General features: G+C 38.8%; 2 protein-coding genes and 1 non-coding gene across 9 annotated transcripts in view; all 3 read right to left on the bottom strand.

Annotated features, from left to right (window-relative positions):
• Window positions 1-1,527, bottom strand: part of LOC107694253 (ankyrin repeat domain-containing protein 16-like) — a 3,389-nt gene extending 1,862 nt beyond the window's left edge. The window contains exon 1 of the mRNA XM_016493891.1: window positions 1,055-1,527. Coding sequence (XP_016349377.1) covers window positions 1,055-1,389 — 335 coding nt within the window. The 5' untranslated portion in view covers window positions 1,390-1,527. The remainder of the gene's footprint in view (window positions 1-1,054) is intronic.
• On the bottom strand, window positions 881-970 carry trnay-gua (transfer RNA tyrosine (anticodon GUA)). The gene is given in 2 exon segments: window positions 881-916; window positions 934-970. It is a non-coding gene; the product is annotated as a tRNA-Tyr (tRNA).
• A 3,845-nt stretch (window positions 1,528-5,372) lies between the features above and the next one.
• Window positions 5,373-20,302, bottom strand: part of LOC107694308 (protein piccolo-like) — a 49,081-nt gene continuing 34,151 nt past the window's right edge. For 3 of the 7 annotated variants that reach the window (XM_016493975.1, XM_016493974.1, XM_016493971.1), the window contains 19 exons: window positions 19,294-19,379; window positions 18,988-19,063; window positions 17,973-18,098; window positions 15,322-15,430; window positions 14,764-14,825; window positions 14,466-14,659; window positions 14,312-14,362; window positions 13,859-13,989; window positions 13,077-13,103; window positions 12,692-12,785; window positions 11,454-11,525; window positions 10,966-11,215; window positions 10,269-10,457; window positions 9,017-9,178; window positions 7,203-7,344; window positions 6,964-7,019; window positions 6,603-6,737; window positions 6,259-6,404; window positions 5,373-6,176 (listed from right to left, as the gene is read on the bottom strand). In XM_016493975.1, coding sequence (XP_016349461.1) covers window positions 6,033-6,176; window positions 6,259-6,404; window positions 6,603-6,737; window positions 6,964-7,019; window positions 7,203-7,344; window positions 9,017-9,178; window positions 10,269-10,457; window positions 10,966-11,215; window positions 11,454-11,525; window positions 12,692-12,785; window positions 13,077-13,103; window positions 13,859-13,989; window positions 14,312-14,362; window positions 14,466-14,659; window positions 14,764-14,825; window positions 15,322-15,430; window positions 17,973-18,098; window positions 18,988-19,063; window positions 19,294-19,379 — 2,252 coding nt within the window. In that variant the 3' untranslated portion in view covers window positions 5,373-6,032. The remainder of the gene's footprint in view (window positions 6,177-6,258; window positions 6,405-6,602; window positions 6,738-6,963; window positions 7,020-7,202; window positions 7,345-9,016; window positions 9,179-10,268; window positions 10,458-10,965; window positions 11,216-11,453; window positions 11,526-12,691; window positions 12,786-13,076; window positions 13,104-13,858; window positions 13,990-14,311; window positions 14,363-14,465; window positions 14,660-14,763; window positions 14,826-15,321; window positions 15,431-17,972; window positions 18,099-18,987; window positions 19,064-19,293; window positions 19,380-20,302) is intronic. The other 4 variants (XM_016493973.1, XM_016493972.1, XM_016493977.1 and 1 more) reach the window with 4 other exon arrangements.

Raw genomic sequence — 20,302 nt, forward strand, 5'->3', positions numbered from 1 at the left:
TAATTGTTAGCATGCATAATTTATGAACGAAAATCAGAAATGCTGGCTTGGCAACTAAATGAAATAAGTTTGAAGAAGTACTAAAATACAAAAACTAAAGCTGAAATAAAAACAATTAATTAAAGCTAAATAGAAATATTTTAATACAAATAATTAAAATCACAAAAGTACAACAAAATTACTAAAACTACAATGAAAAATTTAAATATAAAAATAAAAGCTAATTCAAAATATTAATAAATATAATAAGTGTATATATAAAATACTAAAATAACACTGAGCTACTTGAAAATGAAAATATGAATATAATCACTCAAAAATATACTTCACTGCCCATAAATAATAATAATAATATGCATTTGACATTTTTATTTAATTTCTTTATTTTTAAAATGTGTATAAGTAGTATTTACAAAGTTTTAGCTTTTAGTTTTGGATCTATTTTTAGTTGTTTTTAATACTACAATTGATTGCTTCTGTTGTCCTCATTTGTAAGTCGCTTTGGATAAAAGCGTCTGCTAAATTACTAAATAAATAAATAAATACAACATGTTCTGCATGGAATTATGTGCACACATTATAACTGTAGAATTTACACTATATTAGTATAGTACATTAGTAATTTTGTAATGTGATTTTATGATTTCTATTAGTTTAGTTAGTATTTAGTTAGTATTTTTATTTCAGTTTTAGTAATGTTAGTACATCAGCTTCAGCTTATTTTATTTCAGTTTTCATAATATTCATTTTATGTCAGCTTTATTTCAATTAACGACAATTATCCTTTATGGTTTTACTTAACAATAACACCAGTTATTATATGACGTACAAATGTATATAAACAGCGGCAAACAGTATTTTGCATTAGACTAAAAATCTTTCCTTCGAGCCGGATTCGAACCAGCGACCTAAGGATATCAATGCTGAACACCTCTACAGTCCTCCGCTCTACCAACTGAGCTATCGAAGGTATTGAAATAGCTTTTACTTCCTGATAGTATATCCCATCCACTACATGAAAATTCATGAATTAGCTTCAGAATTTATGACGTACCAGTCTGCTCTCTTCAAACTCTCTATTTTCGCTCCCCTGGCAATGAGATACCGCACACACTCATACTGACTCGTGGAAGAAGCCTCGTGCAGAGCTCTCTTGTAGTCGTTGTTGTACACTTCAATGTCCATATTGAGCTCCTCTACTAAATAACGCACAATTTCCATGTGTCCATGTCTGGCAGCATAGTGCAGTAAAGTATCTCCAGATTTCCCAAAATGAGTATAGATGACAGCCTGCTTGTTGACGTGCTCATTGAGTTGCTGTCGGACTGTGCACAGCTCTCCATGTTGAATTGCTTTGATTAAGTGCTTTAATGTGCTTTCTTCCTCCATTTAGCTAAATTAAATTATTCTAAATAGACTGCTTAAAGGAAAAAACACACACAACCGCGATGCATTGCTAGTGAACGATGACAACAGAAACTTACGAAGTTTTTACTAAATGGTCGGGCATGTGACAACGACGGCACCACCCACCGTTTTCTTCAAAATAAAAGTCCCACTATTAGTTTTTTCTTAAAGTCGGCATGAAATCAAAATTGACTTTATTTACTTTACTAGCGCACATTGCTAGTCTTGATGTTAACAATTAATCTGTGCAAGTTAATCCGCTGAAAAAAATTGTTTGTCTTGGTAATCTTTAATCAAAATCTGAATATTTGCTTCCGCTCTGGAATGTCCTTCTCTGATGATGTCAGTTTGACGGCTTGGGCAGAATATCCTTAAACACACCCCTCCAACCGTTAGATTGCTATGAGTGAGAGACAGAGAGGTGGAGCGCCAAAATAAAACCATGCCCTCTATTCAATACTCCGTTTCAGCTGGAAATACGTCATTACACTGAAATAAAGTCGGCGGCAACTTCCGGTTCACGCAGACTTTAATGTTTTTTTTTTAAAGCTGCAGTCCGTAACTTTTTTTGGTTAAAATGATCCGAAATCAATATTTGAGCAAGTACATAACCAGCCAGTGTTCAAAACCATCGCCTTACTCTAGCCCGATTCACAACGGTTAGCTTATAATAATGTTTTTTAATTTGAGTAGTAGGGGTAGGTTTTCGCGGGAAATTCGAGCATGGCACTGCGTCATTACGTCACTTCTGTAAACATAAAGAAGTTGTCCCGGCTACTAGGCTATCGCATGTGAGGAACCTGCAGGTGGCCGATCGTTAACAGCCTTTTCTCACAGCAGCCAGAATAATTAAATGTATCATTTTGATGGCGGATTGTAATCCAGAAAGGATTATGTGTTTATGAAACACATGTGAATGAAATTAAATTATATTCCAGTTATAAATGTGCTTCTGACTAGACATACCAGAAACTTTGCGGCAGGTGTGTTGAGGTAAATTGGATCTAAACTCTGCAGGACACCGGCCCTCCAGGACCAAGTTTGAGCACCCCTGGGTTAAAATAATTTCTTAATATGAAATTCAAAGCGTATGACAATTAGATTAGACTGTGCAGAAATTGAAATCTACACGCTAATACACACTATACTTATCAAACTTGTTACTTACTTGTTCAGATGGCAATATACGGTGAAAATTGTTATTTGGGTCACATTTCAAGAAGTAGGCTAGAATCTGTGATTGCGAAGTACAGTTAATATCCACACCAGTGCGGTGACTGACTGCCACACACACAAACTCTTCAGAACATTAGATTCATTCGCGCTGGAGCCGAGCCGACTCACAACCCACGCAAACTAGATAATTCCGCACACAGCTGCAATTCCAGGTTTTCAAACAGAGATGGCGACAAAGAGGTAAAATTTACGGACTGCAGCTTTAACTTTGTAAAATATAATAATCTCATAAAACTATAAAACAAGAAAAAATAAAGTACAATGACAAAGCATTATGACATTACCTGTCCTCATGTTTCTTACTACCCACAAACTACTGGTAGACAGACAGACAGATAGATAGATACAGTAAACCGACAGATACAGTAGACAGACAGACAAATAGATAAAACTGACCGACAGACATAGAAAGACAGACAGACACATTGAGAGAGAGAGAGAGAGAGAGAGAGAGAGAGAGAGAGAGAATGGTGTAAAAGTGACTTACAAATTAATTCACATCAGGGATAATTTTACATATATCATTTAATATTTAGACTTGGGGCATTAACCTTTTATCACAGCACAATTTGCATAATTTATCAATACCGTTTGTGTACAACCACAAAAACCATGACAGCTGGATTTTTTTCATCAGTTTACATTAAGTGGAAAACCAGACGGATTATTCAAGCATATCTTTGTACAGTCAGCATACATATGTAGATCTGATTAATTTTTCATAATCTTATTCTCTTTTTGTAAATAGAATCTGGACACAAAAATAGAACAAACCACCAACAAGACATGCAACATCCAAAGTGAAAACACCATACGTTTCCTGATTCTACTTGGAGTCAGTAAGGTCAACATCTGTTCGTTATTGTACAGGGTTAAATCGGTGTCTGTTGTGCAGGTCAAGTCCAGTCCGTCAGAGGCAAGCATGAGGAAAGCTTTTACCCTAGTGCATGTACAACATGTAACACACAGTCGCTCTGCTCCTTTTCCTCAACACATGCTCTTCGCTGAACCAGAAATCTAATACAAGATCCTATTTATACAAAAAGAAAATTATAATTTTTATTTACACAGCTTGATTTTATTTATTTATTTTGTATAATTTTTGCAGAGGTGAAAGTTAGTGTGGCGAAGTGAAAGTGGAGCATGCGCGAATAATTCAAAGGAGGCTGCGTTGGTTACGATGAATTCATGTGACGATTTTGTTATATGATGCCTTTTTCTCATCTAATTTGTAAACATAAAAATTATAACACATTCTGGGAGATCAGAATATATAGTGAAAGCTGAGCATTGTATATAAAGCTGAGTGCAGTGAGATAGTTGTGTTTCCAGACACTGTGAATGACTAACATAAGATGACCAGTCTGCTATGATCCTGTAAACACATTTAATGTACATTTGAATTCTCAAAACTAGCAGTTATATAGTTGAGTAGGTTAATTAACCCAATGTTTTTGCAAACTCATTGTTAGCAATAAAAAAATAATTAAACAAGCATCAAGCAAAAGACACAACCAAAAATGTATAAAAGCAAACATATTTACCATGTGGGGGAAAAAAACATACAAAAATAAAAAAAGTACTCATTCGTAATGCTTTATCTGTCCTTCGACTACTAAACAATAAGTAGCCTACACCAGACGCTTTTTCGGTTGCATAGAATAACATACACAGAACCTGCGGATTTTGGTAGTTTGGCACAAGGTTGACTCAGCCATTAACGCTGGATGTTTGAGTGAATATCAGTAAGTGCATGACCTGTATAATGGCTGGGTTATTTTTTTTTTTGTAAGGTTTTTATCCACACATCCTAAGGTTAAAGGCATAAAAAAAACGTAAGAAACAACATATATATATATATATATATATATATATATATTTATATAATACTAATGGCATTTGATTTAAGTGTCTGCATTGCGAAGTGGCCACACATTTCTGAAAGTATGAGATTGTGCACTCAGCGTCTAACGTCTCCTTTTAGACATGTAAACCGAGAAGAAAATTAAAGTTAGCCAAAATGATCTGTTAAATTAAAAATGAACACATTGTGATGTCATCATCACCCTGATCCTGCACTGTTATCGCCTTTAAGCTGAACCTGCTTAGATCAAAGATCAGCCAATAATTTTGAAGCAAGGCTTTTTCATCGAAACCTGAGTGTTTAGGAGTTTTTTTTGTTGTTTTTTTTAAATAAAACATACTATCAACATTGTATCAGCAATATGATGCGGACAGACACTACACTGACCCATTCAATCTAATCCTTGAGTATTTAAGAGAGACAGATGCGTATGAGTATGTAGGGGATTGACAGTGTTTGACTCTTTTAAATGGCAGGATGTTTTTGTTGTTTTGAGGAAAACTCAGAAAAAGCTACCAACCTACATTCGTAAAATGCTAGACACAAAGTGCAAATTATATAACAGTGCTGGATTTGACATTTTCAACTGATGCTGCTGCAAATTGGAGATATTTCGACTGTCACATTCATCAAATGAGATAGCAAATCATAATCAGCGAACACTTTCTATTCGATTTCCCATTCATTTCTGTGTGAGTCATATAAGACAGGCAGTTTTCTTAAACGTTTAAATTCTTTGTAATTATCTGCTTCTTGATTTCTAGAGCTTTGAAACTGTATCTCTGACTTTGATGAATTCAGTATCACACAGCGAAAGATGAAAGTATTACTTCTGTGAGTGGAAATAACCATACTGACACAAAGGGTCATCACAACACCCAATAAATCATATTTCATTCATTTAAATCTGTCTATAATATACCATAAAATACTCTTCTAATCCATTGATAATATGCTTTAAATATCAGGTCTTTCAACACATAATAACATCTGCGAGGGAATGTAAAATAACGATAAATATCTAAAACTGAATTTGTCTCTATCATACAAAAATAATGTATATGATATCCGTCTCTATCTGTAAATAATAGTTCTCATGTGAATAATGCACAAACGGGAAAAATTACTTTGAAATAAATATACTTTCACTCTATCATCTAACTGTCGGTTGTGGCCCAATGTACACATATTATTATACATACATCTGTATAAATATGTGTGGATAAGTGTGAGTGATTGTGAAAGTGCATGTACACATATAGGTATGAACACACTGTGTGAATCTCCAGCTCAATTTTTTGAGCTTTTCCCAACGTAAAGATCTGCATCTTGTCACTAAGGGTCAGATCCTTTCTGTAAACACCATTATACACCTGTTTCTCCATGGCTTGGATTAACACAATCATACATGCCAGTGCAATCGGGAAGCTCCCTGTGTCGGCCCTCAGTTTAGTCCCAAAGAGTGCGGCAGAGATGTGAGACTCCACTGCCTGGTCTGTCCTCGCGCCTCATCTGACCGCCGTCTTTAGGAGTGGATCTGAGCTGTGCTGGCCAGCAGCTTGTGCCAGCTCACCACCCGTTTCCGCAGGTCTACCTTATCCAGCCACACGTAGGCTTCACCAATTAGGGTCTTCTTTACGAACTTGCCTCCGTTTGAAACAAGAAAGAGCTGCAAGGGTTGGAATAAATATGAATTACTACTTTAAGTCGGGTCAAATTTTAGCACCCTAGTGCATCGATTTCTGACATACCTGAATGGAATGACCTGCAGGGTTCATGCAGAAGCGAAAAGTTTCGTTGAAAGATGGTTCACGATCATGACGACACACTCTGGTTTTCTTCTTGATGATTCTTTTCTGAGTGGCCACATTCACCACATAGAGCTTCACATACAGGTCTGTAAAACAACATCAACCGTAAGTATTAAGCTTTCCTAACTCAAGTCCTGTTTAAACAGGAAATACATCAAAGCATTTCTGTAAGAACATTTGGGACGTTTATATCAATAAGACAATGCGTAAATCAACCATATATCAAATAGACGCATAGTATAATTAGAATGAGTGAACATGTTTGCTGTCTTGTGTCTTGTTACCCGGGAGGTGGTCTGGAGACTTGAATTTGTAGGTGATGTTTCTGCACTGTAGGATCTCAAGCACCAGGTGTTCTCCCTCTGTCTTCATCTCTTTCTTCAGGGCAATCTTTATCTCCCCCATCACCTGAGTCTTACCTAAACAGGCACAGACACAGACACATCTATACTACTGTAGATTTATAAGCATCATCTAATAAAAATCATAATATTTTATCATATATATATATATATATATATATATATATATATAATATAAAAGAAATTCAACTTTGCTGCCACATTGTACTCCCAAATACCCTGCTATTGACACAAACATGCACAAATAATCACAAAACCACACAACATCCCATGAAAACATTACCCTCTGTATCTCCATGAGCGGATTTCACAGCTTCTGTGCCGTTTGGAATCTTTCCACTGAATAATAAACAACATCAGGTCAGAGAACCCGTGGAGTGCCAAGAAAATAGAGGGATTTGAATAAACAATAAACAAAAAAGCAGTCTAGATTCTACCAAATAAAATATGAAATTGTAGATTATTTCAAACAAAATATGACTGATTAGCAAATATTATGGGAGTCATATGGAAAGCACTCACAATCTGGGGACCTGGAAGACAGCACCATCTACTGCATTGGTCCCGCCCTCTTCATCCAACAGGCTAAAGGCACTGCCACTCAGACCGCTGTCCAATGAGGCTGCAGTAACGGAAGCATCACCAGATCTATGGCTGCGGGACACTGTTTTTGAAGTGGACTATGTGAGTTGCATGAGTCACATACACTACTACTAGTTTGCAACTGGTAACTATCAATTATAGGGGTAGATATCCACATATCCACTCCCAACACACACACACACACTCACATACACACAAATAGATACTGCTTGCAACATTTAAAGAAAGCATGACAGCACTCCATTAATGAAAGGAAATACCACAGACAGACATATGCTAAGCAGACATCAGATGACAGAAGCAAAAGCACAGACACAACAAATTAAACTGTTCATTAGTATACTGTGTGTTTGAGTTTTGTGCATTAAGTAATTCCATTATGCTAATTCTGTTATAATTACGCGAAGTTTATTTTAATTGTGGTTAAGTACAATTAATCATATTTTAATAGATTTTTCTTTATGGTGATGCAGTGTTTGACTGAAAGTAATGGTGATGGTGTGACGTGGGATGCATGATTTTGGCACGTAATTCATGCACACAGTCTTTTTTCAAACAGATTCAGCAACGGTAACGCTAAAAATAGGCAGCTAATGAGACTCTCTTGGGATGGTCAGGGGGTCGGGGCTCCCTCCTAGCATTTGTCATCATAGTTGAGCACTACTGTTTTGTTCCCTTGGTTTTAAGGATGCACGTTGCTGGACTGTTGAACCAGACTGAGACTCGCTGCATGAACTTCCTGTGAAGTGGCAGAAAGCAGATTCCAGTCGAAAGTGAGCATCAAAAGGTCCTAATCACTCGCATGGAAGGTCGCATGGCACAGATTTGCACGACAATCGTCACTGCTACTCTATTGTGAATCTGCAAAATTCAGGCCTGTTCATACTAACACCAGTGTTGGGGAGTAACTAGCTACATGTAACGGAATTACGTAATTTAATTACAAAATAAAAGTAATTGTAATCAGTTACAGTTACTGAGAAAAAATATACACGACTGTCGACATGAAAAATCAGCCTATATGCAATTTGTATGTTCAGACCAATCTGAAAAAAAAGGCAGATGGCCTGAATGAAAATGCAATTTCACTCTCTGGCAGTAGGTGGCACTTACAGAAAAGCTTTTATATTAATATTCTAATGTTTGTCGCAGTATTTTATTAGTATTAGTATTTATTAGTATTTTATTTTATTATTGAAAACATTCAGTCAAACTAACGGCATGCAAATGTCTTTGTTGGTCTGAACAGACGCATTAACTGCCATTCAAATTAAAATATTTTGAATTTTTGCACCAAACCTTCGTCTCAGTGAGAACAGGCCTTTTACTTGATAACAAAATTCATGCTAATGGATGCTAATGCTAAAAATCTCAATGATTGTCTCTTTGTGTCTTTAATTACATTTTATTTCAACTGGCATGCTGTTAAACTTCTGCTTATCGATGCGGCACCCAGATTCACATAATCATAACTGCAAATTTACTTCCTTGATCATCTTCTGTAACAGTTTTGTGTAAAGGGATCCAGTTGCTCACTTTCGTTTGGAAAGACCCTTCGGATAGCATCCCCTTCCCGCAGTGCACTTCGTGGGCACAAAAGCACCCTTTGCAATTCAACCAGCTAGTTCCGCTAGTTAAGATGTGCGTTAGTAACTCAACATCCTCTCGCTCTTTCTCTCTTGCTGTCATCGGCAATCATACGAGACGTTCAACTGCTGGCGTTCAACTCTCACCTCCGTCTGGCTGCGGCCTCTCTTCAGACATGGCTTTCCTGAGGGTCAGGTGACGGCTGTCAGGGATCTCATTGGCCGGCGACTCGGACAGGGCTCTCTGAATGGTGAGCACACCAACTACGCTGTGCCTGTGGTGCCTCGGGTCGAGGCAGCCATTTTGGGCTGGGGCCATATATCAGTCATGGGGTGGGGGGCGAGAAGGAGGGGAGGTTTGGAGAGGGGAGAAGGGAGGCGAGATGGAGACTCAGAGTATGAACTCGTCACAAAATGGACACCACCAGCTTTTACTGTAGGTCATAGTCACATGCAGCCACAGTACGCTTACAGCGTCGACTGAGGTGCAGTGTAGGCCAGCGAGAGCCACAGAGAGAGTGGAGGCAGGGTGGGATGGTTCTTTAAGGAGCAGGCGGCCACATGCACGGCCATCTCGGTGGAGTGGGGAAGCTGCTGAAAAGCCGGCCGTCTGGGACAGAGAACAACTCAATGGGACAAATAAAAGAGGAGTTTGAAGAAAGGTTGTCAGGGCTGTGGTGAAGGGTTCAAGGGGGCAAAACATGTCACTATGTATGTGTGTGCTGATCAGTGTTGGTCATTTGCTCTCTAAAATGGTAAATTGAGAAGGTTTTACCTAAAATAGCCTCAGTGGCAAGGTTTCAACATGTCCCTGTGGGGTAAAAGCACAAGTCTGCCGACTAGGTGCCTGACATGTGCAGTCAGATCTCCTCAGTGATTGACAGGTCTTAGTAATCTTAGTTAGCATCCTGTGGAAGGCACAGTGTCATCTGACTAGGTCAGAAACTGTATTTATTTTTGAAGATTTTTTAGGCTGGACTCAGACTCACCATCCTAAAAAATTCTACCATAATTTTATGCATATGCTTATTGTGTGTTCCCTGGGAATCAAACCCATGACCTTGGCTAATCCCATGCTAGCTGTGCTACAGGAACAGGAAGTTTAAAAGATGCGATTTAAGGGTGTAGTGAAACTATATTTAATTAATTAAAAGTTTAGCCCGCGTTACTTCAAAATATGATGTGCAAACGTGATGCGTTCCCAACACACCGGTGAGAAGTGGAAGTGAAGTGACAGACTGTGACCACAGGGGGACCAGAGGAAGTAAAATGGGAGAAACCAGAAAACAACAACAGGGAAGGGGGAAAAAACCAAAAGAGGGCCGTGAAAAAGAACAGAAGGAGGAACAGATGAGTGCGAAGGCAGCCATGCTGTGGAGGTTTTATTTGCGTCGTTTACTTGGTTGGAGACGGGGCTGCTGGCCGACAGCTTCGGCCGTTGCCGTTGCATCGTCAAGGTGTGCCCGGGCCGTGCCACTTTTGCCATGAGCACGGGGGCCTCCGTGGGGGCCAGCTTGGCCCTCGGAGAGGGATGGCTTCGACGTGCCAGGGCTACTGTGAGATTTCTCAATTGTAGGGACCTGCGTGTCTAAAACAACCAGAACCAAATTACCACAAGGGCGTTTCATTCCCTACTTTTGCCTATTTATTCATTTTAATTCTTCAAAAAGTCATTCTTATTTATATTCTACAATTATTATGTTATTAGGTTATTTGAAATTGAGACTCCATTGAATCTGACACAACTAATGTGATACTTAATGTCCAACTATTGTGCCCTAGTTAGCATCTAAGCAGGCTGCTTCCTGATAGAGCGGCCCTGTCACACCCTGTGTGAGGTGGCTGGAGTGAAGCGCTGGTGAGCTCAGCGCTGTTGTGAACTGAACACACATATATGGAGAGCGGGAAGCCAAAGCTAGGAAGCTTGAGAAATACAGAATGGAGAGATCAAGTGAAAGCAAGAACAATAAAGAGAGAGGAAGAGAGGACAGAATGCACAGAAATGACAGCAATAGAAGGATGGAAAAGAGGAAGACATCACGACTGGAAATGTGAAAGGAGAAGAGACAGAAGTGCCATGCGACTTGCGGTCCTACCCTTGGCAGGGTCAGGAAAGATTCCGTGACTACGGCTCTTGATGACTGAGGATTTGGGCGAGTCCTCCTTGCTGTGACCGGAGGTTTTTGGGGAATGCTGGCTCCCGTGTCCTCCGGGGGGTTTGGGCGAGTGCTGGCGGCCCTGTCCCGAGTGAGAACGCCGGTGATGCTCGCCCTCGCTCTGCTCCTTCAGAGGCAGCCAGCGTGGGACGTTGTCCAGTTGGGCCGTGTTGGACAGGTCAATTAGTACCTACAAAGCCCATGAATATTATTATTTACTGATAGCAGTGTGTGTTTTTTTATGTAAATCCTGTGTATATATACACATATATAAATAATTCACACCTGAATCATTTTTTAAAGTTCAGATACCTGAATATACATAAAAGTATATACATATACACACACGCACACGCTTCTGTGTTTAACCTTTCAAAGGACCTGGTGTTTAATCTTTCAAAGTGTGTTTAAAGCTTGTAGCTTCTCACCTCTCCCAAGAAGTCATTGGCAGAGCTCTTGTCGTAGTCCCACACGCTGACCTCCAGTGTCTTCTTTCTTAGCTAAACACACACCACACAAACACAGAGTATTCAATGCCAAGATGATTTACTTTGTGACTCAATTACCTTACATTATTTTAATGTTGTCATTCTAAGTAACTTCAACTGAACTATTTCTTGAGAAGCTATATTTCAAAACATACACTACCATTTAAAACTTCAAAAGAAACCTCAAAAAATAAAAATAAACTAATAAAACAATACATTTATTCAAAAGTGACAGTAAAGACATTTATAATGTTACAAAAAATTCTATTTCAAATAAATTCTGTACTTTTAAACTTTCTCTACATTGATCAAAGTAATAATTTATCATGGTTTCCACAAAAAATATTAAGCAGCACAATTGTTTTCAACCTTGATAATAATAATAAATATTTTCTTGAGCACCAAATCAGCATATTAAAATGAATTCTGAATGATTATGTGACACTGAAGACTGGAGTAATTATGCTGAAAATTCAGCTTTGCATCACTGGAATAAATTACATTTTAAAATATTAAAATAGAAAACAGTTATTTTAAATTGTAATAATATTTCACAAAATTACTGTTTTGACTGTATTTTTAATCAAATAAATACAGCCATGGTGAGTATAATAGACTTTCTGAGACATTCTGAATCTTTGAACTTTGCTTCTGAAGTAAAATTATTTATTTTTTAGAACATTTTTATACTTTTACTGGAAAGCAAGTCAAAAATACTGATTAAGAAAATATATATATTCTTTTAAACCAGCAAACATCTCCAACACGATATGCAACACTGAAGCATTAAATCCAGATGGTTTTCAATACGAGCCTCACCTACCTGCATTCTGTCTTTCTCTCTCAATTACAAGTCACTCGCCTCGCTTCAATAGTCCAGTAAAAACATGTCAATCACATCTGTCTGCAGCTGCCTCAGACAGCTCAACAGACTCAGAAAGCTCTTTGGTCTTAATTAGACTAAAGCACTTCTGGGAGACAACAGGCTTTTCCCTGTTTGCACCAAAAGCCCGAGATTCTCTCTGAAGAGCTTTTAGATAACTGAAATCTCAAAACTGACATGAGATGTTCAAACTAAAAAAAAGCATATTCCATCAAAGTGAAATCAGATTTTTCTTTTGGTTTTATAGATATCGGCAACCTAGACGTGTGCAAATGATTGCGAGGTTGTAGTTTACTTGTTCCAGGTGGATATTTTTGTAGATAACAGTCTGGTTCCACTCTGGGTTCAGGCTCTTCTGAACATGTTTGGACCTTCTTTTGTTTTCAGCACTGCAATTAGATAACATACCACAAGAGGTCACCTTGAGTTGCAGGAAGAAAATCAGTTTGGCACGAACTTAACCATGAAACACCTCACACTGGTGGCAATTGGTTTGCACAATGGAGGACGTCTAGTATAGGCCCACTTGTGTTGCTGCAGTGACCATATACTACTTTGAGAAAATGATGAAATGCGTAACGATGATATAAAGAGCAAAACACTACATCATTAAACCATTCATGTCCAAGCTTGGCCAAGTCTTGTATAATGTGCTGGTACCATAGGAAAGAATCACATACCTGGCATTCTGCACAACCATGACCTGACTGAAGATCCAGCATGCAGCAAAAACAGACAACAATCAGTGATGAGTGGGAGACTGCGCAGATGTGTATGTGTGTGTGTGTTTGCAGTAGCCCATGCATTCATGCCCATATGGAGTAGAGAAATGGAGAGCTCCTGTTTCTGTAGGTTCAATCCAAGTACTGCATGATCAGATGACAGCCAGAAATGAGCCGAAGCACACATACACAAACATACACACCAACCTACAAATATCAGTCAGCGCTATCATTTTACACACAAACTGAACTGGCATTGATTTTCTGCTTTTGCTGACTCACTTACTGCACATATAAATGTATGGAGACACACACACACACACACACACACACACAAAATCATATACAGCTAAAAACTAAGTCTTACACAATATGCATAATCCTTTCCAGGTCTTTCCCACAGACCTGGTGCTAATTAGCTGGATAAGTGATTTTCTGTTTCGTTAACTCAGGGAAAGTAGCAGCTGGGATTGAATAACAGCTCCGGGAGTCCTAATTTCTAGTGCCAAGGGTGAAACAGGTGGATATATCTTTTTAAAGTCAAGAATCCAGATATTAAATTATACTAACATCTTATTTTCACACTCTCTGTAGTCTTACATAGCTATTTTGTAAGGTAGCTTGAAAAGGAAGAGGCTGAACATCTAAAGTGACCAGCCCCAGTTGGTTGTTCACACTGAGGCTGAAACCTTGAGACACAATTCAGTTCCAGTCAGTTGAGTTTTACTCAATGTACTTACCCTCTACCCGGCAGCAGGTAAACTTTAACGAATGGATCTGAGTAGCCATTATTGTCCCGGGGTGCCAGATTTCGTGCTTGAAGAACATGGACGATGAGATTTCCCAGCTGTTTGTCGTAATTTATTTGAAGCTGCAAAATCGAAGAAAGAAAGTATGAATTTTTTTTTCTACTTTCCACTAATATGAAAAAATATGAATGAATATGACATAAATACATTCTGTTGATTAATAAGCAGGGTTCTGATCAATGAATTCACTTTACATGACATAATGAGCAATTTCTAGCTGAAGAAATATTTTAGAGCTGAGCATAACTAGAAGAGTTTATATCAACTATAGAAATTTCCATTATGCAGGTCTGTAAAACACAATTTTAAAATTCCCTGACATTTCCAGGTTTCCCATGGCCTGAATAAGCTACTCTTATAGCTGCGTTAAGAGCCAAAATCTACCTGGATCTCTCCGGACACTGGGTGGGACTGAGTTTTTGCAGCCTCAGAGGTCTAAGAAACAAAACATCAGCAGTAAGAAAAGACACAGTTATGCATTTAACTCTTTGCACACAAAAAGGCATCAAATAATTGCATACGCATGGCATATGCATACCTTGCTGTGACGTTTCTTGCTGACAGAGGGTGAACCAGGCTGGCCAGGGCTAGGAACTGCACTGGAGCCAGTGGACGCTGAGGCTTTATCCAGTGCTGATGCAGAAGAGGACGGCACCTGCTGCTGGGACACTTTCTGCAGCTCGGCAGCCAGCTGCTTAGGGTCCACACCTGGTGACCGCGGAGGTCTGTCTCCTGTATATTTATAAATGCAAGTCAGAAGTTAGTGGTAAAGTGCCATTGAGGTTAATTAGGACATTATAATTTGATTGCCTTCTCCTCTGACTGGAGGTTCTCACCTTTGGCCTGGTCTTGAAGGTCTAGGTGGGAGCTTTCAGCATCAGACAGCATATTTAGGTCACTGGAGATGACAAAAGATAAATCATGATCAAAAGACAAAAAGTTCTGTGAATAGACCCTATTTGCTCTCTTAAATGTACGCTCCTGGTTTTAATGTACTTTTTTGTAATTTTTTTTACTTTTTTCGCTCTCAAATGGCTTTTGGTTGAAGTCACAAATCCTTTTTACTTTTTCAGACACATTCCCTCTAACCCCTTTTTACATAAAAAAATATGTAACCCCAATTTTTCATGATTTATTCCTGCCCTACATTTCTTCTTATTAAATATCATGTTTCATTAAGAAATACATCAGAATGCAGAATAAAAATGGGTTAGGAACTGTGTTTCATTTTTACTTCTATGACAATAACTTGACATTTAAATGTGCACTAATTTTTCCAAACAAGTACTAATCATTTCTCAAGCTGTACACCTTTCTTAGTAGATAGAAAGTAAAGGTAAAAATGATCTAAAGCACATTTAAATGATAAGTAGCTATGCAAATCTGGCACTTACAGTCTGAGACATATCTCCGCCTCTCCAACCTGGTGACCAACCAGACCCTGCACCTCCTCGTACGTCTTACTAGTCAAGGAAATGCTGTTCCACTCCAGAACTTGCATTCCTACACAAACACACACACATATAAAATCAGCCACTGGATACATTTTAGTCTTCACTATCTGGAAGATCAAACACGCTGTGAAAAGCACTGCAACACCATACATGATGTCTTTCAATTAAACGATGCATGCTGTGAGAAAGTAGAGGGAAACACGTGCAGCAGAGTTCACTCCAAGTCACAGCAAACTGAAACCATTTTGTTGGTGCACTTACACAGATGAAAACGTGTCTTCAGGTAGGCCAGGTAGGCCTGCTTTGGACGTTTCAAAGCTCCCACATTACGGTGGATGCTTGGGGTCCCTGGAGGTGAATGTGTACGCATGTCATGTACTGTAAATGTACACACTCACAGATTCTATAGTTTAATGTGAGAGACTTAACAGCCAGCTCACATTACTCCACTGCTTAACACCAGCCTGTTCTACTGAGCTTGAGAATATACATCAGTCACATGGCTGTTGTAACCATGCCGACTGCATGCATAATCACACTTACAGCAAGTAGAAACATTTGACATTTTACCCCTAAGAGGCTTCAGCTGCTGCTGGGACAATATGTGGGAGAGAGACAATACAATGCAAGACGAGACAAGAAGAGAGTAGAGGATACTAGAAGAGACTAAATAAGATGACATGAGTCAAGATTCAATATGAGAAGAGATCAGATCAAAAGAGAAGAGAAGAGACAAGAGATGAGATGAGAAGAGACAAGATGAGAAAAAGTGAAATGGGATGAGACGGGACAAGAAAAGGGTAGAGAAGAGACAAGGTGAAATGAGAGTAGATACAAGACGAGATGAGAAAAGAGAAAGAGAAGAGAAAAGATAGGAAGAGATGAAGCAAGATGAGACGAGACAAAAGTAGATGTGAGAAGAGAAAAGATCAAAATAGAAGAAAAGGAACAAGATGTGATGAGAAAAGGTGAGACAAGACAAGAAAAGGCTAAAGAAGAGACCAGATAAGATTAAATGAAAGTAGATACAAGAAAAAGATCAGAAGAAAAGAGTCAAGACAAGATGAGAAAGACAAGGCGAGAAGAGACGAGACAAGATGAGAAAATGAGAAGCAAACTGACAAGAAGAGTAGACATGAGAATAAGATGAGATGAGAAGTCCCAACATGAGAAGTGTTGAAAGAGTAGACACGAGAAGAGACGGAGAGAGTAGGCAAAAGAAGATGTGAAGAGAAAAGATGAGACTATATAAGATGAAATGAGACAAGATGACAATAGAAGAGACCAGACAGTAAGTGACAAGATAAGGCGATACAAGATAAACAAGATGAATGAGACAAAAGAAGAAGAAGATATGAGAAGAGAAGAGACAAGATGAGATTAGAAGAGACAAGACAAGACAAGACAAGAAGAGAAGAAACGAGATAAGAAGAGGATGCAGCTAAGGAATCAGATGGCTAAATACAAAGTGATATGTGACCATGGACCACAAAACCAGTCATAAGGGTCAATTTTTTGAAATTGAGATTTATACATAATCTGAACAATGTTTTTTTGGCTATTGCTACAAATATACCCCAGCGACTTAAGACTGGTTTTGTGGTCGGGGGTCACATATTTGATAGAGTGTGAGAGGAGGAGGAGGAGGAAGACAGATGTGAAGTGTCAGTCCCAGTCAAAGCTCAGAATGTTCTCTCACAAAGCCCAGCTGTTGTATATAGCCTGTGCACAGACAGATCCACTCCCTCCGGCTTCACTTTCCCCCTAGCCACCTATCCCGGCCCCTCGTAAATTATGACCGGGAGAAAGCAGCACAAAAGCCGGAGCCCAAGGAGATCTAATTTACAACACTCTGTGCTCACCCTCACCCCTGGAGAAAGAGAGAGCGTTAACGTCTCCGTCACAACTAGGATCAATAGAGCTTGTAAAATTCAGCTCCATCAAAACGGCTGAAATAGTCTATCTAGACAGTTCAAAGCAGTCATGAAATTCAGATTTCACTCTGGGTTTTATTCCAAAAGTTTGTTAAGATTCTTCCAAGTCAACGAGAAACTCTAGCCGTCAGCCATCTTTGGACGAATCTGTCACAATGAGGTCAATGTTGATTTTGTAAAGTGCACATTTACATAACGGCATTGCAAAAAAAAAACAGCGTTAAAGCAGTAAAACCTCAAACTCTTTTCAGCTGAACTCACCAGAGACATTTCAGTCAAAGTTTTGATATAAATGTAACACTCAACTCTCATTTGATCTGCGCAACACCTACGCCGCCGATGTACAACGCAGAAGAAACACAGTCATGAACCTGAAACTTCAACTTCATTTTCTGCTTCTATCTTTATCTGTCACATCAAGAATGAGTCACTCCTGGAGCCTGGAGGTGAAGAATCACGCGGATTAGCATCATTTGTTTTTCCTGTCTCCTACTCTAAAATATCACGTCACTTTGTGCCCCTTAACGTCAACAGATGTGCTTCTCTCCCAGCTCTAAGAAACAGTGAACATCGATACACCTCTTCAGCTTAAACAAAACAGTGAACTCACACAGTGACTGGTTTAAAAGAGTAACCACCCTTCATTGAGGTGCCTACCTTCCACAATCTTCCCCGTCTGTTCCGCAGCTCCTCCAGGTAATACTTTGGCAACATACGCACCAATGTCCCCATTGCTGCCCGGGATCTCTTTTCCTCCAACCACACGGATGCCCAGTCCGTTTCCTGTGAGAAAAAGAGTATTGCATACACATAAGGTGGTCCAAAACCTGCACCAGATGGTAACAAGCCTAGAAGACTGTCTTGTTTTTTTTTTGTTTTTTTTTATCAGTGAATTTCCATTTGTTTCTGAGGTGTCAATCTTTGGAATTAACAGAATAAAATAGTTGATTTTAGTGTGCAATTTAAAAAGTTTTCCATGGCTGTTCTAAGACATACATCCTGTAATCCAGAATCATGGTGCACAGACCCTTCCGTTACCTTAATTACAGTGCAACAAATCCACCAGTCACAGCACAGGACATTCACTATAGCCTTATTCATTTAAGGCACTTGTTTATTCATCAGTTTCTAATTACGAGGATAATCCCATTTGTGAATTACATGCCATTTTGAGCTTTGATGACTGATGAAACTGGAGGAATGCCAATCTGCTACATTGCTGCGTAATGTCTGCCCCGTTCTAATGCTTAAAGGAACACTGACACAGGAGATCGAGGGGAATCAACCACACCTACAGTACGTGACATACCAAAGCATGAGGAGGTGCTAGACAGCTGATGTGCTTTGGCCCAGCAGTTTCGTGTCTGTTGACATTTTGTGTGCAATAATGTGTCAAAACGGAGTGCCACAAGAGGATGCTAAAGGAAAACTGGAGAAGAGCTAATGTGTTGTTTAGTAGTAGGTATAAAATAAAACTGTGCCAATGCAATCTCAGCATGGTGAAACTAATGTTTGCATAGACATAAGCCTCGGGCATCTCTCCATGATGGCCTGGTAGGCGAACAGATCCTCTTTTATCAGGGGCAGCTATCCTGAAACTTCTGTCTACATTGTTGGAGCATGTCAGGAAGCCAAGCAGCACAGCATTGAGTATTAGAGAGGTTGCACTTACCTGATACACTACGATCTTTGGGATCCCTCTGTAGTTTAATTCTGGCATGAGGAAACGGGTAGTGTGCTGACTTTCCCTAAAGGAACACCAAATTAGCAGAATCAGACTTCATTTTCTTAACACTAACACACAATAATATGTTTCTGAAAAACTGTGATATTAATTTTTACAGTGAATCTAAATAGTCGTTTTTGTCTGATGACCAGGTTTCTAGAAATGTCTAATTTTTGTAGGTTTCTTGTAGTATATATTCACTGCTCCTCCCTAATTGTGCTGAAATGCTAATGTAAAAACCATATGTATCACCTGTCTTCTATCCCCTTGTCCGTTCTCTGTGCATACATCTCGTGGTTTATCAAACCAGTCAGTTTCCTCCTGTCGCAGGTGGTACGCTTCAGAAAAACAGATGGAAATTAAAACGTTAAAGGCTGTTAAAACAAACCCCTAAAGACCCTTTGGTAATATCAGGTAGAGACAGCTAAGGTACATATGCAGTCTCAAATTTAAACAATATAGAGCCATCTGGGACAGAAAAGGAAACGGTTATATAAAGTAGAGCAGTTATTTTTGCATGTAAACCTAAAACTAAAACAAACCCTGAGGATACATGTCTTTGTATTTCTTTTTTCTATATATAATTCTCCATAAGAATTCTTTAGAAGAAGATTTGGGGCTGGGTCTGTTTGCTACTGTACCTTCCCCTAAAAATCTGAAGTTTTCATATAACAGGGGTTAATGACAAACAGTGGTAGGAAATAATTTGGCGTAGTATCTTGTATTGGTGTTGGCATGGGTCTTTCAGCTACAATGTGCAAAAGGAGAGTTTTATAGGGTTTTACATTCAAAGGCAATTTTAGATGTCAAGATGTTGTCATGGACAAGTGAATAATTGACCTCAGGTCATCAACATTTAACAGAAGACAATTTTAGTGATTATAGACCTGACATTCAGATGTAAAATGATATGGTAGATGTAGATCCTGTTACATGCTAAAACACTCACTAACATGGAGCATTATTATTGTGTATAGCTTTATAAGCGTGACCAATTTTTATCAGGAAGTCATTACTTTAAATATATTTGATATGCAAAACTATTACTAGTATTATACGAATGATTTTTTGTTAGCCAAACTGGTGAAATTGCAGTAGTTTAAACTGAGAAAATGAACGTTATTTTTAGAGAGAAAGGAGTGTGAAATTCCAATTTAATCAGATGCAATAGCTGCATTCACTAACACAGCATTACATTAGTGTGCAAATTCGTCATACTTCCTGCAACATGTTATGGAGATGAATTTGCGGTCGATTTGGT

This window comes from Sinocyclocheilus anshuiensis, unplaced genomic scaffold, assembly GCF_001515605.1.
Source record: "Sinocyclocheilus anshuiensis isolate Anshui unplaced genomic scaffold, SAMN03320099.WGS_v1.1 scaffold1316, whole genome shotgun sequence".
Taxonomy (NCBI): Eukaryota; Metazoa; Chordata; class Actinopteri; order Cypriniformes; family Cyprinidae; genus Sinocyclocheilus; species Sinocyclocheilus anshuiensis.